At 36.6% G+C, this 26,839-nt stretch overlaps 1 protein-coding gene and 1 pseudogene across 4 annotated transcripts in view; both read left to right on the top strand.

Moving 5' to 3' along the window:
• Positions 1–26,839, top strand: part of CPED1 (cadherin like and PC-esterase domain containing 1) — a 296,506-nt gene that overhangs the window by 125,537 nt on the left and 144,130 nt on the right. For all 4 annotated transcript variants that reach the window (XM_053669962.1, XM_037139671.2, XM_053669963.1 and 1 more), the window contains 4 exons: positions 20,463–20,605; positions 21,659–21,731; positions 22,886–23,053; positions 25,945–26,049. In XM_053669962.1, the coding sequence (XP_053525937.1) occupies positions 20,463–20,605; positions 21,659–21,731; positions 22,886–23,053; positions 25,945–26,049 (489 nt within the window). The remainder of the gene's footprint in view (positions 1–20,462; positions 20,606–21,658; positions 21,732–22,885; positions 23,054–25,944; positions 26,050–26,839) is intronic.
• Positions 6,078–6,732, top strand: LOC119045052 (inosine triphosphate pyrophosphatase-like; annotated as a pseudogene).

A 26,839-nucleotide genomic window follows, 5' to 3' on the forward strand; every position in this document is an offset into this window, starting at 1 on the left:
CAATGAGGAGACATTGGTTTGGGCTATATAGCATTACATTTAACTAGAACACTAGATTATGAACTTAAATTATGCACGACAGTCAAATGCCCATTTGAACTGCCCCATATAAAAGAATGAGTTTTGTTTGGACACTGCTGAGAAAGAGGTACAAGGTAAGTGATACAAGAGTGATGCAGGGCAATAGAGAGGGTTGAAATCAATCTATGGATTCTGCAGACTGTAGCACTGCAGCTTCATAAGTCAGGGCAAATTGTGGTATCATGATCTTTATTGTACAGCCAGAACCCATTGTTTTTTTTTATAACGAATACATTCCCTTTTCTTTTGTGATTGACCATGAAACTTAATAAGACCTAAAATAGATACCCTGAATAAAATATTCAGAACATAAATGAAAAACATTTTCCCTTTTTACTTTCTTATTCACTTGAGAATGTAGAAAGATCAGATAGGTGTCTTTCTGCCAAATGCATCCCTGTTTGCACATTCTTGTGCTGCCTATTAAATATATTACCCATTAAAAATACAAGTAGATTTTAATGTCACTTTCTATTCAAGATAATAACAGATGGAAAGTTTTCAAAACAAGTTGTCAGAACTTATTTTTTGAAGGCTTGAAGAATGCTTATGTTCAAGCATTAATGGAAATCATTTTGACCTGCTTAAACAATAATATTCATATAGAGAAAATTAGTGGACATGTGCATGCAGAGTCCAATAATAAAATCTTTGCAACTTTAACCTTTTCTCTTCATTGTTCAATCTCTCCAGTCCTCCGTGAGTCAGTGAGAGATGTCGGAACAGACAATAAAGGTAACCTGACAGTTCTCTCAGAAGGTGGAGTGTAATGCAGTCAAGGTTCTTCCATTCAGAGCAAATAATTACATTTTTGTGCTATTCACAGCCTTTTGTATTTCTGTACCTCACTTCTAATCAATTATCCGATGTATTACATATGGGAGAACTGAAAATTTTCAACTATAGAACTTATTAGATCACATATAATTTCCAAATTTAATGTTTGCTTTAAAGCTGAGGGTTGTTAATAAGTACAAATGAATAAAATTATTCATGTCACTGGAAGCATGAAACTTATTTAAATATTAGAGTTTTGATCTGATTCCAGGGAATGAGGAAAAACTATCCAAATGTGGGTTCAGCCAATTAATTCAGTTTTTTTTTATGGTTTACCCTAAAGGAAGCCAATTTTCCATGAGCTAAAACAAATGATGAGAATATTTATGTTCTTAAATCATTCGACTTAACACAAAATTTGTTCTTGATCCAGGCAATTTAAGTTACAAAAAAAATTCTTTTTCCAAAAGGTAATTAGGCTACATAAATGTTCACATTGTCGAATTGATATTTTAGATAATGCTTTAAAATTGTAGCAGTTTCAAACATATTTTTCCTAAAAGGGAAAACAGATTATTAAATCTTCTGTATTTCAGGATCCATCCATTTTCCTAAACTAATACGATCAAAGGCACAATGGCGGAAGTAACACTGGGGCTTTGCTGCCGAGCTCACGGGCTTCCACGCACCTACTGGTCGCCTCCTGGCGAGTCACTTGTGTTCTAATTGAAGACGCACATTCTTCTCTGTAAAATGGGGATGATGAGTATCAAGCTGAGTATTTCTATGAATATAAACAAAACAGTGCACAGGAAATGCACAGTGTCTGGCAAATGGTGTCAGCTTAACTAAGGTTATTGATTATTAAGAGCAAACAGAATTATACCCAAATACCACATGTGCACTAAATGAAACTTACATCAGTACTTAGGCTTGTTATTTAGTCATTTTCCCCTTTCTCAAATATTTTTTCTTCCTTTTGTAAATATCAGACTTTTTTCCTATAAAGCATGTCCCTCTGAAACACCAAGGAGACTTCTTCCTAGAGTCCACAATGTTCAGTGGAAGCTTATCTCACACAGCCCTCTGACATGTGGCAGCTGTGTTCCTCGGGCCACACACATCCAGAGCCGTGACCCTCAAGCAAGGTGTCTGTGCCTCTGGGGATCCATAAAGACTCTCTAAGGGATTCACAAGCACTTGGATGGTTTTGAGATTCAATGCTCGTAACTTCATCTTTCATGTGGATACCTTGCTAAAATTTAATCTCACCGGCTGGCACCTCTAAAGCAGGTTCTCCTTTCCCATCCTGTTCCTAGATACCTGTCCACTGTTTGAAAGAATAAACACCGCTCATCTCTCCACAATGTGATGGTGATGACTGTTCCAGGGTGAAACACTATGCAAACAAAAACAACCCCCAAACAGTCTAATTTAATTACAATTTTTGTTAGACAAAATGAAGGATGTTAAGCACTAGGTAATAAATCCTTCACTGCTCAGATTGTTTTCAGTCTTTAACAAAATTAAATATTTCATGATAAATCACTTTGTGAGTTTTTCATACATCTTGGAGAGAGTTCACAGAATTAAATCTGTTGCGATAACTAAATTCTTCTATCTGTTACTATGTATTTATGTGAGCAAGTTCTCTATGCTCATGTTAAGAATATTAATACCAAACCCTTCTCATTCTAGTAATTAGGTAATATTCTCTCAATGGACACACAAAATAATTCAATAAAAAATTGTATTAATGTTAGGGGTACAGTTTGAATGCCATTTAACAATTTTATTTATTAATTTATTATATTTTTTAAAATTACAATTTATCCTCCTTATACCCTCTTCCCCCTCCAATCACCACACTGGTGTCCATGTCCATGGGTCCTTTGTCCTTTTTGCTTGATCCTTCCACTCCCTCACCCTACCTCCCCTGCCATAGCTGTCAACCTGCCCTCCATCTATGAGTCTCTCCCCATTTTCCTCGTTAGTTTAGTTTGTTCATTACATTCCTCATATAAGCGAAATCATATGGCATTTGTCTTTCTCTGACTGGTTTATTCACTTAGCATAATGTCCTCCAGGTCCATCAATACTGTCACAAGGGATAAAATTTTCTTCTTTTTTACTTCCAGGAAATATTCCATCATGAAAATGTCCCATAGTTGTTTTATCCACTCATCTGCTGATGGACACTTGTGCTGCTTCCATATCTTGGAGGTTGTAAATAATGCTGCAATGAACATAGGAGGACTTATATTCTTTCAGATTAGTGTTTCGAGTTTCTTCAGATATATGCCCAAAAGTAGAATTGCTGGGTCTAAAGGCAGATCCATTTAAAATGTTTTGAGGTATCTCCATAATGCTTCCCACAGCGGCCGCACCAGTCTGCATTCCCATCGACAATGCAAAAGGGGTCCCCTTTCTCCACCCCTCACCAGCACTTGTTTATTTATTGATTTTAGAGAGAAAAAGAAAGGGGGAGAGAAAGAGAGAGAGAGAGAGAGAGAGAGAGGATTTGTTGTTCTGTTTATTTATGCACCGATTGGTTGATTTTTGTATGTGTCCTGACCCAAGATCGAACCTGAAACCTTGGTGTATTGGGACAATGCTCTAACCAACTGAACTACCCGGTCAGGACTCAATACAATTTTACTTGTTTATTTTAGTAATTATTTAATAAAATTTGTAATACATTTCTGTTGTTTCAACCAATTGTGTACAAATGTTAACTATAATCTTGACTTTTTTGGAAGAAAAAACTTAGAACCATATGACAACTGAAATTTAAAAAACTCATTTATAAACACGTTTTTCTTAATGAGAATTATAGAGTGATCAAAGTTTTCATATATTAAATATATTACATTAAGGTACAATTCTGAAGTATTCAGATTCCTTTAGGTACATTTCAAGAGTTCTACAAGAGCCTGGTGAGAGATTGGTTCAGTCAGTTAGATCCCAGCTGTCTGTAAAAGGCAAAATAATAATATTAGGTAAGAAGAAGACATGTATTAAAAATAGGTAGATGTGAATGCATCCTTGTTTCCCCTTTAATTTGGACGAAGAACATAGAATCTTGGATTTTATGTATTAACTGAGTGCCTTTAGTTTTACCTGTTGATAAAATTAAGGGTGAGCTCTTATATTATTTGCTTTTGAGTATTGACTATTACCGGAAATGATCATTTTCTAGACTTTATTTGGCTTCTCTTCTGGATCATTTTTTCAACATGCGAGCTAGCTGACTTGCTATTTCTCATCCGAAACAAATACACAAATAGTTCAGGGTCAAAAGACTGTTCATGGGTAAAACAGTGACTAAGAGGAAATGGAGCAGAGATGGAGATTTCACTATTTGCAGGAGCTGAGAAATGAAATGAAGAAGATGTATTTTTTATTCTGTTTCTTTTGCAAAATTTCTGACCCTGAAAGGAGGACTTCTTTGGAATTTGATGATACAAAATTAGCAAGTGTTTGAACGTGGTTGTTAGAAGGAGTGAGGCTGTTAAAAAGTGCAAAATTACTTAAAAATTTTTAATCACGGAGATATAGATATGATATTTGTCTGGAAACAAGTCCAGTCATTGTCAATATAATGAGAATGGTTTGCATGACATCAATGTAATCTGGTAGCCAAGGAGAGTGGATTGGAATGTGCATGAACAAAGACGACTTCACTGTACTTGTCAGTGGGGGCAGTAGATGCTGCTGAGTGAGCACGTGTACTGTGTGGCCTTTACCTTCAAAAAGACTAAGCAAGTAGAGCAATGAATCTGCATAAAATTTTGCATTAAGCTTGAACATTCCTCTGTGGAAACTATTCAGATGATTCAGAAGGCTTTCAGGGTGATGCAATGAGTACAGCACAAATAAAAATATGGTACAAAAACTTCAAAGATACTCAGGAATCTGCTGAAAGTGACCCACATTCTGAGAGACCTGCTACAAGCTGAACACCTGAGAATGTTGAATGCGTACTGGCTGCAATCAGCAAAGATCAGTGACCTGACAGTGCGAGAACTAGAAATTGATCTGGGGATTCCAAAAACTACTGTGTCTGATATTTTGATGCAGGATTTTGGCATGAAACAGGTCGTGGTAAAATTTGTTCCCTCGCTTCTGCTACCAGAGCAGGAGGAACATCATGCTGCAGTTGCGTATGACTCGATTCAAACGGATACCAATGAACAGAATTCCTCAAAAAGGTCATAACTTTGAAGGGGACTGAGGTGTTATTGTCCTATGTATAATGTTTATTGTATCTTGTATGTTCCTCAATGAATGTCTCTATTTTTCATAGCACATGGCTTGATACTTTCTGGACAGGCCTTGTATGACATAACATTTGTCCTCTGAAGCATTTAGAAGTGTACAGTTCAGTACTATTTAATATATTTACATTGTTACACAACCAATTGCCAGGACATTTTGCAAAACTGAAGTTATATACCTATGAAATAACAACTCACATCTCCCTCTCTCCCTGGCCACCAGCAACTGCCATTCTATTCTCTGTTTCTGTAAATTTCACTAATCTAGATCAATGGTCCTCAACCTTGTTGGCACCAAGGACTGGTTTTGTGGAAGATGGTGGGGAGGGTGGCAGAAGCTGAGCTCAGGGGCCTAGGTGAGTTTCGCTCACCCACTGTGAATAGATGGGAGAGTGAGCTGGGTGATAGGACACAGAGCTCAGGCAGCTTTGCTTGCACTGGCTTCTGGCCCACAACCCAGGGGTTGGGGACCCCTGCTCTAGATACCTTGTTTCAGTGGAACCATACAATAACTTTTGTAATTGGATTATTTCACTTAGGTTAATATCCTCAAGTAGTTTAGTATATGTTCTTCCTTTTCAGGGCTAAATAACAGTCCACTGTATGTGTTTACCATATTTTATCTACTCATCCATCGGTGCAGACATGAGTTGCTTCCACCTTTTGGTTATTGGGAACTGTGCTGATATGAACATGGGTGTGTAAATATCTCTTTGAAACCCTGTTTTAAGTTCTTTTGACTATGTTGAATTATTGGATCATACAGTGAGTTTACTTTTAATTTTTTGAGGAACCTCTGTACTGTTCTACATAGTGGCTGCACCATTTTATATTCCCACAAATTTTACCCAAGTATTCTGATTTCTTCACATCCTTATCAACACTTAAAAGTTTATGGTTTTAGGGGCTTCCAAAGGGACTTTGAGGTAACTGAGGCTCACCATGGCGGCCTCCTTGGCTGGAAAGAGGATAAGTGTTTGTCACAGGGAATGCCAGGAAACTGGAGGAGGTGCCAGTCATTCAGATTCTAGGAGACAAATTTCCATGTACTTTGGTGGCACAGAAAATTGACCTGCTGGAGTACCACAGAGAGCCTGATGAGATTTCCATATAGAAGTGTCAGGAGGCAGCTCACCAGGTACAGGGGCCTGTACTGGTAGAAGACACCTGTCTGTGCTTCAGTGCCTTTGGGGGCCTCCCTGGCCCCTACATAAAATGGTTTCTGGAGAAGAAAAAGTCTGAAGGTCTCCACCAACTCCTGGTTGGGTTTGAGAACACTTTAGACTATGCTCTCTGCACATTTGCATTTAGTACTGGGAAAGCAAATGAGCCTGTGCACCTGTTCAGGGGCTGGATTGTGGTACCCCAAGGCTGCCAGGACTTTGGCTGAGACCCCTGCTCTCAACCTGTGGAATATGAGCAAACATATGCGGAGGTGCCCAAAGCTGAGAAGAATGCTGTCTCCCATCGCTTCCAGGCCCTGCATGTGCTACAGGGATACTTCAGCTGCCTGACTTCTCTTGGGGCAGGTGATGAGAATGCTCACTGGGGATCTGGGAGGGCTAGCCTGAGACCCATCAGGCAGGCCCACCCCTAGCCAAGTATGTCCTTCAGGGTTACTTTCTGGGGGTATTGAGACTTGCCAGCCTCACCAGACCAGCCTTACCAGTCTGGAGGAGCAGGAGGCTCTGTCTAGAGAAACTGGGCAAGGGATACCAGCCTCCAGCTGTTGGGAATCCAGTGGTCTCTCCTAAGCCTCCAGGCTTTGGATCAGGTGTTAAACTGGCCTTGACAGGATTGAAGGTTTGGGGAAGAACCACACAAACAGTCTTAGTGTGTTTAAAATGTGGCAAATAAAACTTCTGGAAGACACACACACACAAAAAAAGTTTATGGTTTTATTTTTTATAGTAGTTATCCTGATTGATGTGAGGTAGTATCTCATTGTGGTTTTGATTTTCATTTCCTTAATGATTAGTGATGTTGAGCATCTTTTCATATATTGTTAGTGAAAAATGATTTAATAAGCATTATTCTTTTTATTCTGAGAAGATGAAAAATTTTACTTTATACATTAGTAGTAACAGAAATTCTAGTAAACATTAGTAAAGCATAATGCTACTGTTCAAAATACCAAAATACCAGTATGCTCTTGTAGTTTTCCAGTTAGTTAAGAATGATAAAAAACCTCTGATATTAGTTAATTTTTATTCTTTGTTTAACTCTTAGATTAAATTTTCTCAGTTCAAAAATCCTCTTGAGCCCTGGCTGGGGTAGCTCAGTGGATTGAGCATGGGCCTGTGAATCAGAGTATCGCGGTTTGATTCCCAGTCAGGGCACATGCCTGTGCTGCAGGCCAGTTCCCAGCAGGAGACACATGAGAGGCAACCACACATTGATGTTTCTCTCCTTCTCTCCTTTCCTCCCTCTCTAAAGATAAATAAATAAATAAAATCTTTAAAAAGATCCTCTTGAATAGCTGTAAGCTTCTGTTTCTCAAAGGTTTTATTATAAGGCACCAGAAAAATGCATATCCTTCCTGTCTTATTAGATGGAAGTAAGAGGTAAACATGTGTCTAAAAGAGAAAACTTAGGTTATCCTCAAGCTCCAGTAAACTACCTCTGTTTTCAAAGTCTCTGTGGTTTCGGTAATGCTATGCTTAGGTTTATTCATTCAACAGTCTTTTGTAATACCTACTCTGTGTTAGGTACTGACCACCCAAAGATAAAACAGTATGGTTTCTTCCCTGAAAGAGCTCATAATGTCATGGAGAGCAGATAAAAAAAGTCAACAAGTTTAATGCAGAACAGCACATGTTGTCTTTGAGAGCAATTTGCCCAAGGTCTTGTGGGAGGATAAAGGGAAATAATGAGGCCAATCCCAGAATTTAGCATGTGAGAGGTGGGGTGGGGGAATGAGGTAGGTAGAAGGCCTTGGAAGTGCTTTAAGATACCAAGACATAACTGAAGTTTTCCTACAAATATTCTCAAGTTCTTCTCAGTTCCTCTTATCTTTTCAGTTTAATTGATAATTTTGGTCCTTTATGTACATTTTAATAAATTTCTTGAATGGATAGATGTAAAAATTATAAGTACTGTGTTACTGCTTTAACTGCCTGATTTGGCAATCGTGACCTCACAAAGTCATTTTCTACATAATTTATTTTGTACTAAACTTGTACCTCACTTTTACATTGAAGTAGGAAAATTTATAGTTTATAAAATAGGTTTATATCATGTGAAAAGTTTTAAGATGCTCTTGAATTCATTTTTATCTCATTGCTAAGCCACTGATTTTTTTGGAATCTTATAGTGTCTTTTTATGTAACTCAATAACATTGATTAAAGGTCTTTATCCAGCCCTCTCTGGTGCAGCTCACTGGATTGAGTGTGGCCCTGTGAACCAAAGGATCGCAGTCTGATTCCCAGTCAGGGCACATGCCTGAGTTGCAGGCCAGGTCCCAGCATGGGACGTATGAGAGGCAACCGTACATTGATATTTCTCTCCCTCTCTCCTTCCCTTCCCCTCTAAAGATAAATAAAATCTTTAAAAAAACTCTTTATCCATAGAGGCAGAAATATCTTTGATGTGTGAACTCATGGCTTGACTATTTTAAATTAATGAAGAAAGTGAAGGTGCTCCTTTGGGCATTCCTACTTGAGTTAAGAAAGCTCCTGGGTGAAATGTGTTTTTCAGGTTCATATATTTTTGAATGCAATTAACATCAAATAACCTCAGATTTGACATTGTCTGATGAGATCACTGAGTATAGTTCTCTATTCCTACATCCAAACTCACTGAGATGCACAGAACTCAAGGAAATACAAATTAGTGTAATAAAAACACAACCAGACACTCAAAGAAGTTTTTCACTTAGCCTAAGTGGATTAATTATAAAAACTAATAAACATATTATGCCCTGTTTAGGTGACTTATTGAAAATTGATGATTTAAAAAAAAGTACCTAGTAAGTATTTGCATGATTTTACTTTCATTTCTGTAGTTTACTTGCTGATATACTAAATAAATTGAATTCAAGAGGTCACTCAGCTGGAACTTTCTTTGAACTGAGGAGCTTAAATAAATTGAAATCCATGCAATGAAAGAGAAGGAAATACATACAGAAACAAAAATTGGGAGTGGAACTAACACACAAATAAAACAAGTTGCTCCACCTTGACTCTAGCTTTTTAAGTGCTGCTTCTCTTCTCTCTTCATGCCTCTATTCATAAAGGCAGCTGTGTCTGGTCCTGGCTTCCGTGGCTGTTGGCCCATGCTAGTCCTTCTCTTAGCAGACTGAGTTCTTAGGGAGGTGGGAGAAAAGCCAGTCATTTGGGTCCTTCAGTTCTGCTCTTCCACTTCTGCTGGGTGGGCATGTCACTGGAGGGGCCCATTCAGTCACCAGGCCTCTGTATTCTCTTTTTAAAACATACTGAAAGGCTTACATATACTTTTTAAATGTTCTTCCTTGGCTAGTGTCTGAATTCCCAGAGGCAGTTTGATTCTCTAATCATGTGTTACATTATCAGAATCTTGATACAACATCTACTGTAGTTGAATTTTCCTTTAAATGGCTTTGGCCTTGTTTTAATTAATAAAAGGCATTAACATGTAGTAAGTTATTGACATGCCACATGATGGTGTAACTTATGTTCATTCTCTCATTTAATCTTAGCAATACATTTTTAAAGTAGATACTGTGATTAATCCCACAAGGCCTCACCACATAATAGTAACAAAAGAAGATAAAAAAGATGAACAGTGAAAGGACAGCAAACTCACAGTTATTAACAACCACACCTAAAACAAAAGCAAACTAAGAGGACAGCTAGATCAGGAGTGAACCATAGAAATGAAGATCATATATGGAGGGTTAGCGAGTGGGGGAGAAGGTACAGAAAATAAGTAGCATAGACGGTAGGTAGAAAATAGGGCGTAGGGCAAGAATATTAGGGGAAATATAGAATCTAAAGAACTTGAGACACGTGGTCATAAACTAAAGGGAGGGATGGTGGGGGAGGGGTTGTGCAGGGTGGAGGGGAATGAAGGGCGGAAATAGAACAACTGTAATGTCATAATCAATAAAATATTTTTTAAAAATAATAATAGTAACAGACATAGATCCAAAGTTTTGCCTCTGGAACTTTTGCTTTTAAAGTCTATAACGTTACTTCTGTGCTATGTGCTTGTCCCCCAAAGTTCAGAGTGTGGTGCTTCCCACGTGGTAAAGTTCTCACAAAGGTTAAATTAAATGGAACTGAACATGTACTGGCAGCCCATATTCAATGCTCTTTTATAGCCAGAAATTAAGAAATAATCCTTTTCACAGTAGAAGAGTAAACATAACCCAAGACATTAATTTGCTTTTACTTTATTGCCATAGAGAATATAATCCGATTAAAATTTTAAAATAATGATGAGAATGATATTTTTTAAAGATTTTATTTATTTATTTATTTTTAAAGAAAGGGAAAGAGAAAGAGAGGGAGAGAAACATCAATGCGTGGTTGCTTCTCACACCCCCCCCCCCAGCTGGGAACCTGGCCCACAACCCAGGCATGTGCTTTGACTGGGAATCAAGCCAGAGACCCTTTGGTTCACAGGCTGGCACTCAATCCACTGAATCACACCAACCAGGGCTGATAATCAATCTTATGTATGTTATATGCTACACTTACATTTCCAACTTTCTTAAATTATTAACCCTGAACTTTGGAATATTCACAAAGCATTGAAATGGGCAAATACAATAATGTCATCAATAACTGTATACATATTATGGTGAGCTGAGTGAAATATGTTAGTTTTTTTGGAAAAACATAACATTACTCCTTTTCGACTCAAGGATGTTAACATTTTCAGTGATACCATTAATTTGCTTTCTTTTGATCATTCAATTTATTGCATTCATTTTTCTTAGTGTAATGGAAAAACATCCCCACTGCCAAAGCTAATGATGTGTTCATAGGATCCTAAAGCATTTATCTCATTAGGTTTCTGGTTTTGAGCTGGTAAAATTTGTGAAGTTTGTGTTTGTTTCTCTAGGGGAATTTTGCTTGTATATTTTAAAGATCCATTTACCATTTCTGTCCATTGATTTGTGCCAATATCTGTCCTTCCTCTTCATTGCAACAAGTGTTTCTCTTTGCACTCTTCAGCACTTCAAATAGATGTTGTCTGCGCTTTCAAAACATGAATAGAATGCTTGTTTCATGTTGCTTCAAAAAGGATTTATTTTTTAATGTTTCAATTGCAATTGGCATTAATATTATTTATATTAGTTTCAGATTTCAAAAAATATTTTTGTCCATCTTTGAAAGAGCACATTTATCCAAAGCCTATGAGTTAATATGAGATTTTTCATACTTAAAAAAAAATTTGTCTTGAACTCTGATGCTAAGCATCCTCTTGAAGTAGTTTTGTTTCATTGTTTCAATATTTAAGCAAGTAAAAGTAGCCACTTGTGATACCAACTAGAGTGTTTCTAAGAAGGAATAAACCTGAGCTTCACTCCCTATCTCTCTATCCACATGAAAACTTAGGTTAAAATGTTAGGAGAACACTGAGATTCTATTAGAGTCTTTAATAGTTATAGACCTCCCATAGTGAAATGCAGTGAAAAATAAAATTTAAAAAATATTTTATTTATTTATTTTTAGAGAAAGAGAAAGGGAGGGAGAAAGAAAGGAAGAGAAACATCCACTGGCTGCTTAGCGTAGCCCCAACTTGGGTACCTGCCGGCAACCCTGGTATGTGCTCTGACCAGCAATCGAACTACAAACCTTTAGCTTTGTAGACCAGCACTCAATCCACTGAACCACATCAGCTAGTGCTGAAGAAACAACTTTGATAGAGTTGTTTTTGTTCTGATATATGCAGAGAGGTGATAATAAGGTTATATTTGAATTTCATACTTTACAATGGCATTCAAATACTTTTCTCTTGATTTGTTTTTTTAAATTTAATCTTTATTGTAATTTTTACATTATCATTTAGTCCCATTATACCCTCCTGCCCCCTACAATCACCACACCGTTGTCCATGTCCATGAGTCCTTTTTCCTTTTTGCTCAGCTCCTCCATCCCCTCACCTCCCCTACCAGTAGTTGTCCTCCTGCTTTCCATCTATGAGTCTCTCTCCATTTTCCTTGTTAGTTCAGTATTTTTTATTAGATTGCACATATGAATGAGATCATATAGTATTTGTCTTTCTCTGACTGGCTTATTTCACTTAGCATAATGTTATTCAGGTCCATCCATACTTTCACAAACAGTAAAATTTTCTTTTTTACAGCTGAGTAGTATTCCATTGTGAAAATGTCCCATAGTTGTTTCATTCACTCATCTACTGATGGACACCTGGGCTGTTTCCCTATCTTGGCAACTATAAATAATGCTGCAATGAACATAGGGTATGTTTTTTCAGATTAGTGTTTTTAGTTCCTTCGGATATAGTCCCAGAAATAGGATTGCTGGGTCCAAAGGCAGATAGATCCATTTTTGCTTTTTTGAGGTATGTCTATACTGCTTTCCAGAGTGACTGCCTTAACCTCCATTCCCACCAACAGTGTAAAAGGGTTCCCCTTTCTCCACATCCTCCACATCCTCGCCAGCACCTGTTTTTTAATTTATTGATGATACCCATTCTCATGGGTGTGAGAAGGTATCTCATTGTGATTTTAATTTGCATTTCTCTGATGATTGGTGATATTGAGCATCTTTTCATATGTCTATTGGCCATTTTTTAAATGTATTTTTATTTTATTGATTATGTCATTACATTTCTTCTATTTCCCCCCTTCATTCCCCTCCACCCTGCACACCCCTCCCCCACCATTCCCCCCTTTAGTTCATGAACATGTGTCTCAAGTTCTTTAGATTCTATATTTCCCCTACTATTCTTACCCTCCCCCTATTTATTTTCTATCTACTGTCTATGCTACTTATTTTCTGTACTTTCTCCCCCCTTCTCCTTCTCCCACTCCCCTGTTGCTAACCCTCCATGTGATCTTCATTTCTATGGTTCACTCCTGATCTAGCTGTCCTTTTAGTTTGCTTTCGTTTTAGGTGTGGTTGTTGATAACTGTGAGTTTGCTGTCCTTTCACTGTTCATCTTTTTTATCTTCTTTTTCTTAGATAAGTCCCTTTAACATTTCATATAATAAGGGCTTGGTGATGATGAACTCCTTGAATTTGATCTTATCTGAAAAGCACTTTATCTGTCCTTCCATTTTAAATGAAAACTTTGCTGGGTAGAGCAATCTTGGTTGTAGGTCTTTGGTTTTCATGAGTTGGCATACTTCTTTCCAGCCCCTTCTTGCCTGTAAGGTCTCTTTTGAGAAATCTGCTGACAGTCTGATGGGAACTCCTTTGTAGGTGACTATCCCCTTATCTCTTGCTGCTTCTAGGATTCTGTCCTTCATTTTAATATTGGCTAATATAATGATGATGTGCCTTGGTGTGTTCCTTCTTGGGTCCAACTTCTTTGGGACTCTCTGAGCTTCCTGGATTTCCTGGAAGTCTATATCCTTTGCCAAATTGGGGAAGTTCTCTTTTATTATTTGTTCAAATAATGTTTCCACCTGTGACTGTTCCTCTTCCCCTTCTGGTACCCCTATAATTCGGATGTTGGAGCATTTAAAGATGTCCTGGAGATTCCTAAGCCTCTCCTCATTTTTTTGAATTCTTGTTTCTTCATATTTTTCTGTTTGGTCATTTTTTTCCTTTCTTCTGGTCTACTCCTTTAATTTGAGTTCCAGTTTTTTTTTCCCATTACTATTGGTTTCCTGTGCATTGGCATTCATTTCAATTAGTTTAGCCTTCATATGTTCCTCTAATTTGTGACTAAAATCAACCAGTTCTGTGAGCATTCTGATCATCAGTGTTTCGAACTGTGCATCTGAAAGTTTAGCTATTTCTTCATTGCTTAGATTTATTGGCTCTGGGGCGGGCTCTGAGTTCTTCTTGAGCCATGTTTTTATCTGTTTGTGCCTATTATGTTTGAGGAGCAGAGCCTTAGGTGTTCACCAGGGCGGGGCCACCCAGGTCACCGGTTTGTGATGTTGTATGTGGGGGTGGGGTCAGAGAGGGAGCAATGGTGGTCATCTCCCCGCTCCCCCAGTCCGTCCCATCGCTCTCCCCTGCCTGTTTATCTGAGTTGAAATGTGCGAGCCTGCTGCCCTGCACCCTGCGGTCTCAATGATCACCTCTTCACTGGTTTATCTGCACGCAAATGCTCAACCAACCACAGACAGCCAGCCGGGCCTCTTCCCTGTATCCGCCTGTAGCTAGCCCGCACCTGGGATCCGCGCCTTCCGCTGACTGCGCACCACCTCCGTCAGGGATCTTTTTGGCCAACCCGCTCTGTTGCTGGCTTTGCCCCTCTCACCGGTTTAGCTGAGTGTGTCAGCTAAACTCAGTGTGTTTAGCTGAGTGTTGTTTTTGAACTCTGTATTGTCGATTTTCTGTGTGGTTTGGTTGAGTTTATTGTCGTTAAAATTTTGTTGTTTTTAGATTTGCTTGTGTGAGGAAGCAAAGTGTTTCCACCTACCCCTCCATCTTGGTGGAAGTTGTCTATTGGCCATTTTTATGTCCTCCTTGGAGAAGTGTCTATTCAGGCCCTTTGCATGTGTTTTAATTGTTTTTTTTTTGGGGGGGGGCGTTGAGTTTTGTAGGTACTTCATTAATTTTGGATATTAACCCCTTATCAGATCTACTGGAGAATATGTTCTCCCATTCTGTGGGTTACATTTTTTTTTTGTGGATGATTTCCTTTGCTGTGCAAAAATCTTTTAGTTAGATATAGTCTCACTCGTTTATTTTTTTTCTTTCATTTCCCTTGCCTGGGGGGATATATCTGATAAAAATTGCTATGATCAATGCCTGAGATTTTGCTGCTTATGTTTTCATCTAGGATTTTTATGGTTTCAAGTCTAACATTTAAGTCTTTGATCCACTTTGAATTTATACTTCTGTGTGGTATAAGAAGGTGGTCTAGTTTCATTTTTCTGCACATGCCTGTCTAATTTTCCCAACACTATTTATTGAATAAACTATTTTTAGCCCATTGTACATGCTTGCTCACTTTGTTGAATTAATTTACTATAAATGTATGGATTTATTTCTGGGCTCTCTATTCTGTTCCATTGAACTATGTGTTTGTTTTTATTACAGTACCATGCTGTATTGATTACCTTGGCCATATATTATAATTTGATATTAGGTAGCATGATTCCTCCAACTTTGTTCTTCTTTCTCAGGATCACTGTTGCTATGTGGGGCCTTCTGCAGTTCCATATACATTTTTTGAAATATTTGTTTCAGTTCTGTGAAATACAGCATTGGAATCTTGATAGGAATTGTGTTTATAGATTGTTTTGGGTATTATGGACATTTTTATGAAATTAATCTTTTCTATAAATGAACATGGTATGTTCTTCAACTTATTTGTATCTTCTTCAGTTTCTTATAATTTTCTGAGTACAGGTCTTCTACATCCTTGGTTAGGTTTATTCCTAGGTTTTTTATATTTTTTTAAAGTAATTATGAATGAAATTGTTTTCTTAATTTCACTTTCTGTTAGTTCATTATTGGCATATAAATATGCAACTGATTTCTGGTTATTAATTTTGTATCCTACTACTTTTCTGAATTCATTTATCAATTCTAGTAATTTCTTGGTGGTATCTTTTGGGTTAGAGAACCTTAAATATACAGTATCATGTCATCTTCAAATAATTACAGTTTTATTTCTTTCTTTTCAATTTGGATGCCTTTCAGTTCTTCTTTTTGTCTGATTGTTGTGGCTAGGTTTCCAGTAATATATTGAATAAGAGAGGTGAAAGTGGACATTCCTTTCTTGTTCTGGTTCTTAAGGGGAATGTTGGTAGTATCTGCCCATTGAGTATGATACTGGCAGTGGGTTAGTCATATATGGCCTTTATTATGTTTAGGTATGTTTTATATATTCCCACTTTGTTGATAGTTCTGATCATAAATGGGTTCTAGAATTTGTCAAATGCTTTTTCTGCATCTATTGATGTGATCATGTGATTTTTATCTTTTATTTTGTTTATATGGGGAATCACATTTATTAATTTGTGAATGCTGTACCAAACTTGTATTGCCAGAATAAATCCCACTGGGTCATGGTGTATGATCTATTTGATGCATTTAAGTATTCAGTTTGCTAATATTTTGTTGAGAATTTTAGTGTTTATCTTCATCAGGCCAGTAATTTTGACTCTTTGTAGTGTCTTCATCTGGTTTTGAAATTAGGATAATGCTATTTGGAAGACTTCCCTCATTGGGAGTTTTATAAAATAGTTTGAGAAGTAGATGTGTTGTTCTCAGAATGATTGGTAAAACTTATGAATCTATTCCTGTCCTAGGCTTTTGTTTGTTGGGAGATTACAGTTACTGCTTCCATTTCAGTAGGTATAATCTGTGTATTCAGATTCTCTGATTCTTCCTAATTTAGAAGATTGTATGTTTCTAGGAATTTATCCATTTCATTCAGGTTGTCCAGTTTGTTGGCACATAGTTCATAATATTTTCCTAGAGTCTTTTGTGTTTCTTGAGTATAAATTGTTATTTCTCCTCTTTCATTTCTGATTCTATTTATTTGGGTTCTCTTTTTTTCTTGATGAGTCTAGTTAAATGTTTGTCAATCTCATTTATTTTTTTAAAGAACCAGCTCTGGATTCATTGATCTTCTGTATCTTTTTTAAGACTCTATTTCATTTATTTCTGCTCTGATCTTTATTACTTCATTCCTTCTACTCACTTTGGGCTTTGTTTTTTCTTCATTTTCAAGTTCCTTTAAGTGTGAAATTAGATTGTTTATCTGAGCTTTTTTGGGGGGGAGGATAGGCCTGTAATGCTACGAATTCCATTCTCAGGATGCTTTCCCAGTGTCCCACAAATTTGGTTATGTTGTGTCCTCATTTTCACTTGTTTCAAGATATCTTTTGATTTCTTCTCTGATCTCATTGTTGACCCATTCATTGTTTAATAACACATTACTTAGCTCCCATGTCTTTGTGTGTTTTTCAGTGTTCTCATAATTGATTTCTAGTTTCATAGCATTGTGGTCAGAGGAGATGCTTAATATGATTTAAATTTCCTTAAATTTATTGACACTTCCTTTGTGTCCTAACATGTGGTCTATCCTTGTGTACTTGAAAAGTATGTATATTCTGCTACTTAGGGGTGACATGCTCTGAAGATATCAATTAAATCCATTTGATCTTGCTGGTAGTTTATGGCCACTATCTCCTTGTTGATTTTCTGCATGGAAGATCTAGCCATTGAAGTTAATGAGGTGTTAAGATCCCCAACTATGACTGTATTTGTATTGATGTCTCCCTTTATATCCATCAGGATTTGCTTCACATATTTAGGTGCTCCTATGTTAGGTGCATAAATGTTTGCTAGGGTCATATCCTCTTGTTGGATTGTTCCCTTTATCGTTATTTTGTGTCCTTCTTTGTCTCTTACTATAGCCTTAATTTTGAAGTCTGTTTTGTCAGATATAAGCTATACCCCAGCTTTTTTTCCTTTCCATTTGCATGAAATGTCTTTTTCTTCCTCTTTACTTTTAGTCTATATGTGTCTTTTGATCTGACATGGGTCTCTTGGGGACAGCATATATATGAGTCTTGTTTTCTTATCCATTCAGCTGCCCTACATCTTTTGAATGGAGCATTTAAGCCACTTACATTTAAGGTTATTATTGATATATATGTATGCAGTGCCATTTTATCATTAGACTGTTTTCCTCTGTTTTTTTCTTTCTCTTTTTCTTCTTCTTAAAGCAAGCCCTTTAACATTTGTTGCAGTACTGGTTTGGCGTTATCAAACTCCTTAACTTTTTCTTGTCTGGGTAGCTCCTTATTTCTCTTCTGATTTTAAATCATAGCCTTGCTGAGTAAAGTAGCCTCGGTTGTATGTGCTTACTTTTCATCACCTTGAATATTTCACGCCACTCCCTTCAGGTCCAAAATGTTTCTGTTGAGTAATCAGATAGCCAGTCTAATTGGTGTTCCCTTGTAGTTAACCACCCGGTTTTCTCTTGCAGCTTTTAGGATTCTCTCCTTGTCTTTTAGCATTGTCATTTTAATTATGGAATGTCTAAATGTAGGCCTTTTTTTTGGTCCAATTTGTTTCAAAGCCTCTGAGATTCCTGGTCTTGTGTGTCTTTTTCCTTCAACAGAATAGGGAAGTCATTATTTCTTCACATAGTTTCTCAATCCCCTTGCTCATTCTCTTCTCCTTCTGGCATTCCCATGATGTGGATAGTGTTACATTTCATATTGTCCAAAATGTTTCTTAAGCTCTCCTCATTTTTTTAAAATTATTTTTTTCTGTTGCTCTGTTTGGGTGTTTTTTTCTACCTTGTCTTCCAAACCACTGACTTGATCATCTGCTTTACCTAACCCTCTATTTATTCCTTCCAGTGTATTATTTATTTTAGATATTGTTTTCTTTATTTCTGACTGGTCCCCCTTTTGCTTTCTGTGTCATTTTTTTCATGCCATTGAGTATATTTATGATCATTACTCTAAACTCTCTATCTGGTAAATTGCTGCCTCCATTTCATCTAGTTATCCCGGATAATTCTCTTGTTCTTTTATTTGAGGTCTGTTTCTTTGTCTTCCCATTTTGGCTACTTCTTTGTATTTTCTGCCTTAGTTGTTAAACTGAGAAGTTTGTTAATTTAATCAAGCTTAATCAGCAGCCCATTTTAAGTTCCACAGGGAGGACCAGAGTAATTCCTGTGGGTGGGACTATTTCTCCCCTCACACTGATGTCATTCGGAGGGGAGTGCTCTGCCTGAGAAAGGTGGGTTTTACATCATGGACAATGTCTTAGCATAGGGATCCTGGTGGCTGTTCCTGCAGTTCTCACCCCAGAACCACCAACCTCAGACCTTTCTCAAGCATCTCTAGTCCACTCTGCCCTCCCTCTGCCAGAGCTCAGGTTAAGTGGCTACAAATGAAATTGTATGTGTTGGTCCCTTAAGAGGCTTTCTGCATCTCCAATCACCTCACCCTGGCAGCCAGAAGCCCTGCTGCTTTTCACAGCTGGATGTTATCCTGTTTCATTTCCAGCTGTGGTGCTGTAGGCTGGGGAGCCCAGGTTGGGGTTTAGACCCCACACTTCTCAGGGGGAATCCCCCAGCTGCTGAAAGGTCCCTTTGGAACTTCAGCTGTCACCCATGGACGCCCAGCCAGCTCTCCTGTGCCTCCTCCACTGCCTACCAGCCTTGTTGTGGTGAAGTGATTTCTTCTGTCTGTCTTTGGTTATAAGTCTTCTCTCCAGCTAGTGTCTGTTGGTTATTCAAAATGATTTCTCTACAATTTAGTTGTAAGTCCAGATTGGTCCTCGGAGGAGGTTGCTCTAGCTTCCATTTACTCCTCCACCATCACCCTCCTAATTTTGTTGCACAACACTATTGTTGGTAGGTATTAACTCATTTTAAAGAAGCCACAAAAATTTGGAGAATTAAGTTGCAAAACTCCAAGGTTACCTGGTTAGTAGAGCAGCAAATTAAACTTGGGCATTCTGATCACAGGCCTATTACATTTGTGCTTCTTTCTCCATGATTCCATAAAAAGAGGGGGGAAATGGAGTACATACCTCTACACTATTTGAAATTAGAAGATAGAGTGGCACCCCATATTCAGTTGAAAGGCTTTTTTAAAATATAGGTTCTCAATCTTTTTAAAAAAGATTTTACTTATTTATCTTCAGAGGGGAAGGGAAGGAGAGAGGGAGAGAAATATCAATGTATGATTGCATCTCATGTGTCCCTTGCTGGGAACTGGCCTGCAACCCAGGAATGTGCCTTGACTGGGAATTGAACCATGATCTTTTGGTTCGCAGGCCCACGCTCAATCCACTGAGCTACACCAGCCAGGGCAGTTGAAAGGCTTATATTTTAAAAATATATGTATTTATATATATTACATGTTTGTATATGATATAAGCAGAGGTTGGCAGAAGTAAGTGTACAGTATGAATACATGAAACAGTTTATTCTTAGATCAGTATTTACTCATTATTTAATTAATTAGTATTATTTTTGTTAACCAACTTTTTGCTCACCCCTGTATGCATTACATAGTTGCAGACTATTATATACTCTTTTTATGTATTATATATACTATGTGTGTCTTAGATATCAAACTTTTCTATTTGGGAGTCTTTTGTTTAAGTTGTGACAGACATAGCCTAGAGGAATTCTTCAAATTGGTCACCTTGGAAATGATAGAAAGACAAAGGGAGATGTTGTTTGAACATGTGAATTCTTTACTTTGTTTACAGCTGCAAACCTTTTTTGAGACATTCCTGAGAGCCAGTTCACCTCTTCAGGCTTTTGATAATATGAAGGAAGCAATTAGCAAACTCCTGCTGGCAGCTGAAGTATTCGGGGAAACATCAACTCTAGGACCAAAGGCCTTCAATAGGTAAAATAAATAAATAAACAAATAAATAAAGCTTAAAAATCTACCTTCTAGAAATTGATTGCTAGTGAACATATATCTTAATTATCATAAGTAGGTTACTTCTTGGAAAATGTTATATCAGTATACAAATACAAACTTCTAAACTTATGTTTCCTTGTTTATAGATGCTAAAACATTAGAGCACATTATGGATTTGTTAGTATTTAAATAATGGTGACAGAAAGTGAAGCACAGTTCCTTAAATTGATTTTTAAAATTTCAGGCTCTTTCAAGCTCAGCTATTTTTATCATATATACTTACCATTGACTAGGCATATTTTTATTTACAGAATTTTATTAACAAAATTCAGTAACTCCTCTCTTCATATCTCAGTTAACTTGAGTGTAATTTAATGCCAGTTTTCTAGGAAAATGTTAAATCCCATGAACCAAACAAGGGTGGTGACTTAGTTAAGCTTTATCAGGCTTTATATGTGGATAAGAACAACCTTACTATGGGCCCTGGCTGGTGTAGCTCAGTGTATTGAGTGTAGGCTTGCAAACCAAAGGGTCACTGGTTCGATTCCCAGTCAGGGCAAAATGCCTGGGTTGTAGGCCAGGTCCCCAGCAGGGGGTGTGTGAGAGGAAACCACATATTAATGTTTCTCTCTCTCTCTTTCTCCTTCCCTTCCTGTCTCTCTAAAAGTAAATAAATAAAACCCATTAAAAAAAGAGAATGCCTGGCATGTAGGAGAAGGAGAGTTTCCTTCTCTATGTTTAGGTTTTCACAGCGACTTTATCATTTACTTTAATGTGTTATGAATACTTTAGATATATTTGTATTTTCAGTAAGAAACAAAACAGATTCCATATTCAAAATTAAATTAAATGTCATTGTAGACTATCCAAGCAACTGTAGTTTAAAAATTATCATAGACCTTGAAATTTAACAATAGTAGCTATCAATATGTGTAATATATATTATATAATTTCAAATATATAATAATATAATTCCAGTAATAGATTAAATTTAGTAAGCTGATTATAATTTTGTTACATGTGTTTTTATTTCAGATGCAGATTATGCTTTCAACTTTTAACTTTTGATGTTGGTTACGGCGGCGTCAGGTCCCCTGTAGTACTCCAGGTGAGTGTGCCGAAGGCCTCGTGTGAGCATCTACCTTTAGCTGGAGGATGTGTGTGTATATGAATGTGTGTGTGATTGCGTTCCTTTCATTCATAGTAATGAATCATAAATAGAAATTTCATTAAATTCACTACTTGTATTTATGGTGGTTTAGAGAACTAAGTAGTATGTGGAAAATCTGTGATTTGAGTTCCACTTCCTACTACGCATTTCTATAAAACAATCATGGATTTTCTATGGTTCAAACACTGTTTATGAAATACATATGGCATAAAACTAAGTATGCATTAATGCAGAAAAGCGGACATTTAGACAACAGACACTAGCAGATAACCTAGCTTATTCACCGAGTTTATAAAAAGGTAATTTGATATTCACTTCGAAGTTGACCTATATGTTATAAGGCCATAGGAATTTTTGAATGTATAATTTTTCTAGTATAAATATGTATAAGTTGAAGAGTGATTTTGTATACTTTGATCCTTTTACTTCCACTCAAATCAAATTAACTCATTCAGATAATTTCCTCCAAGATATTTTTAATCTAAAATAGCCATTAGTGAAAAATATTGATGGAATTAGTCTATAGAAAACTTTATTTTGGGATAAGGAGTGGGAAGACAGGAAGAGAGACAAAATTAAATTATGTGCAACCAGAATTCAATTGCATATAATGCTGACTTATTTTTAAACTTTTATATTAGGAGAATAATTACATTGTATGTGGCTCATTTGGTTTTATAGTCCATTTGGTTGAATAGTCCAAAGATTTATTCATAGAATTTTGAAACTTTATGAATTTATGTATGTTAATGGTCATTTATTATTTTACACACACCTAATAGTTTATGATATGTTCTTTTAAAATGTATTGTTTAGAAATGTTGTATATTATCTCCCATGAACACAAATTCATTAACAATGGTTTCAAGCTAAACTAATGTGACTTTATAATTCTTTAGTTATTTTTCTTATAAAAGATAGGATCTTCAAAAGAATATTACATTTTTATGAAACTGCTGACTTCCAAAAAGACCACTAGATGTCAGTTCTGATCTACAGTCCAACAGGAAATGAATCATGTCTTAAAAGTGATTCTGCTTTATTAAAAGCAAGTCAATGAAAAATATTTTCTGTGTTTTATTTTCTCACAGGTACATGAGCATTTAGAATTTCAAGATGATAATTATATAGGTTTGGAGGACCAAAATACAGAAGAATTTCTTTTAAAAGACACTTTTGATTTTCTTTTCTCTAATGAATCTTCACTTTCCACATTTTCTGGGATATTTAAGAGACTTTATAGATTAGGTGTATTTGAGGTAAGTACATATTTTTGTACTGACAAATATTTTTTCAAGTCATTTTTACAAGCAACTTGATAATTCATTATGCAATTATTGTGCAATGAGGCAACTTGATAATTCATTTGAAATTAATTTGTACTAGTTATAACTTTTTTTAATCTTAGAAATATTTGTCTTTTTTTAATTTTGTATTTTATTTTATTTTTTAAATTTAATTATTGTTCAAGTACAGTTTTCTGTCTTTTACGCCCATCCCAGCCCACCCCCGCCCCAGTGCTCCCCACCACCCTCTTATTTCCACCCCCCCTTAGTTGTTGTCCATGGGTCCTTTATACTGGTTCCTGTAAATCCTTCCCCTTTTCCCCCTGAAATTCCCTCCCCTCTCCCCTCTGGTCACTGTCCCACTGTCCTCTATTTCAGTGTCTTTGGTTATATTTTGCTTGCTTGTTTGTTTTGTTGTTTAGCTTCCTGTTAAAGGTGAGATCATATGTGTATTTGTCTTTCAACGCCTGGCTTATTTCACTCAGTATAATGTTTTCCAGTTCCATCCATGCTGTTGCAAAAGGGTAGGAGCTCCTTCTTTCTTTCTGCTACATAGAATTCCACTGTGTATACATACCATAATTTTTTAACCCATTCATTTACTGATGGGCACCAAGGTTGCTTCCAGCACTTGGCTATTGTAAATTGTGCTGCTATGAACATTGGGGCGCACAGGTTCTTTTGGATTGGTGTTTTAGGGTTCTTAAGATATAATCCTAGCAGTGGAATTCCTGGGTCAAAAGGCAGGTCCATTTTTAGTTTTCTGAGAAAATTCCATACTGTTTTCCACAGTGGTTGTACCAGTCTGAAATCCCACCAACAGTGGATTAGGGTCCCCTCTTCTCCACAACCTTTCCAACATTTGTTGTTTGTTGCTTTGTTTATGATGGCCATTGTGACTGGTGTAAAGTGGTATATATTTATGGTTTTAATTTGCATCTCAATATAGCTAGTGATATTGAGCATCTTTTCATGTGTCTCTGGATCTTCTGTATGTCTTCCTTGGAGAAATGTCTGTTCAAGTCCTTTGCCCACTTTTTAATTAGGTTGCTTGTCTTCTTAGAGTGGAGTCGTGTGAGTTCTTTGTATATTTTGGAGATTAAACCCTTGTCTGAGGTATCATTGGCAAATATGTTTTCCCATACAGTTGGTTCTCTTTTTATTTATTATAATATTGTTTTCTTTAGCTGTGCAAAACCTTTTAATTTTGATGAGATCCTAGTTGTTTATTTTTTCCTTTATGTCCCTTGATCTAGGGAACATATCAGTAAAAAAAGTTGCTGCATGAAATATCTGAGATTTTCTTGTCAATGTTCTCCTCTAGGACTTTAATAGTGTCATAGCTTATATTTAAGTCTTTCATCCACCTTGAATTTATTTTGGTGTATGGTGTAAGTTGGTGCTCAAGTTTCATTTTTTTGCATGTAGCTGTCCAGTTCTCACAACACCATTTGTTGAAGAGGCTATTATTAGTCCATTTTATGTTGATGCCCCCTTTGTCAAATATTAATTGGCCATAGAGATTTGGGTTTATTTCTGGGCTCTCTGTTCTGTTCCATTGGTCTATGTGCCTGTTTTTATGCCAGTACCAGACTGTTTTGATTACAGTGGCTTTTTAATACAGTTTGATATCAGGTATTATGATCCCTCCTACTTTGCTCTTCTTTCTAAAAATTGCAGCTGCTATTCAGGGTTGTTTATGGTTCCATATAAAGTTTTGAAGTGTTTGTTCTATGTCTGTGAAGTATGTCTTTGGTACTTTAATAGGTATTGCATTGAATCTGTAAATTGCTTTGGGTAGTATGGACATTTTGATGATGTTAATTCTCCCAACCCATGAACATGGTATATGTTTCCATTTGTTTGTGTCTTCCTTGATTTCTTTCTTCAGTGTTGTGTAGTTTTCTGCATACAGGTCTTTTACCTCCTTGGTTAGGTTTATTCCTAGGTATTTTATTTTTGCTACTTGCTATATCAAATGCAATTTTTTTCTTGACTTCAGTTCCTGCTGTTTCATTGTTAGTATACAAAAATGCCTTTGATTTCTGGATATTGACTTTGTATTCTGCTGTTTTGCCAAATTTATTTATTAGGTTGAGCAGTTTTGGGGTAGAGTCTATAGGATTTTCCATGTACACTATCATGTCATCTGCAACATTATTTTTGTGTTCACTAACTATGTGACTGATTGTGGTAAAATTGTGGGTTGAAATGAAGGAAAGCAGTTCCTAATTTCTACAAAACTTTTGTGGACATCATGAATAATATGTATTGTATGGATACTTTAAAAGGAATACTGTAACTTTTTGGAGGCAGTCTAGAATGCCAGTGAGTGTTCTAGATTGACATCAAGAGGCTTGGCTTAACACTAATTTTTCTAATCATTGACACCTGGTTAACATCTTTGATTAGATAATTATTAGGGTATAGAGCCCCAGAGTAGCATTGATTAGTTTTTATGGTATGTTAACATAAGTTTTTTGGTGCCTCAAAGTGTCTGTACAGATTACTAAGTGCAGTGTTGTTCTCTATATTTTGCTACTCCATTCTCCAGTACCCAAAGGCTAGGGAGATGCTTTCTGCATTCCCAAACTGTCACACACATTCCATCTTTCTGGGCTCACCTGCCTGGCCTTCCTAGCAAAGCACTACTGAGCAGTTTCATTCAGGTTCTTTCTGTGAACTGGAAAGTTCTCATATTCAGACATCATTGTTACAAGTTGCAGTTACTGTGTTTTATTTAGCATTAATTAGCTCACTTGCTTATTTATAGAGCTCAACATTTTATTGGATTATGAAGTGGGAGGCAACTGGGCTGTAGCAATTGTTTAAGAGTTGTTTTTATATTTCCTCTCCTATTATAGGGTGAAAACTATGAAAAGGAACTAAATCAATGCCTACCTTTAGAGGATATTACCTCAATTATGACTTTCCTAAAGGAACTTAGGAATTTGGGACAATTCCAACTGGTAAAACAAAAGTGACATTTGATTCCTCTTGATTACTGATATAGTATAGTAGATCAGTCATAACTTACTTGATTTGACTTTAATTTAGGCGAAGCTATTTCTTTAAGAAACAGAAATTTTTGTAAGCTCCTTTCCTGTTTTCAGATTATCTAAATATTAAGATGAGCAGAATCCATATTCTTTAAGAGTTTGCAAATAATGTGACTTATGAAAAGAAAACAATATGAGGTTAGTATAGCTGCCAGGATTTGACATTTTTTTTCTTTTTAATCTTCACCTGAGGATATATTCATTAATTTTAGAGAGAAAGGGAGAGAGAGAAATGTCAATGTGAGAGAAAAACATTGATCGGTTACCCCCTCTAGGCTCCTGGACCTTGAGGATCCAGCCCGAAACCTGAGTATCTGCCCTGACTAGGGATCGAACCTGCAACCTTCAGGTGTAGGGGATTACACTCCAACAACTGAGCCACCCAATCATGGCGGATTTGACAGTTTTTAAAAGGAAAATATCCAAATTATTCTAAACAAGTTTTGCTCTTAGTTTCGGAATATTTACAAATTGTGACCAAAATTTCTCCCTGCTTATTATGCCCTTTTTGTTAAGTAGAGTCAAATACTATTGAGTGGAACAACAATATTTTTAAAAAATTATTTACATCTTAATTTGTTGTAACTCACAGCAAACTAAGAAAATGTGAATGTGAAGAAAGAAAATATAAATAATTACAATAACTTTTATCGGTGTCAGCCTAAAATGTGGCATTATTTTCTTTTCCATGTATTTTCTT

The sequence above is a fragment of the Artibeus jamaicensis genome, unplaced genomic scaffold (assembly GCF_021234435.1).
Source record: "Artibeus jamaicensis isolate MK-2021 breed Jamaican fruit bat unplaced genomic scaffold, CSHL_Jam_final contig_540, whole genome shotgun sequence".
Classification (NCBI taxonomy): domain Eukaryota; kingdom Metazoa; phylum Chordata; class Mammalia; order Chiroptera; family Phyllostomidae; genus Artibeus; species Artibeus jamaicensis.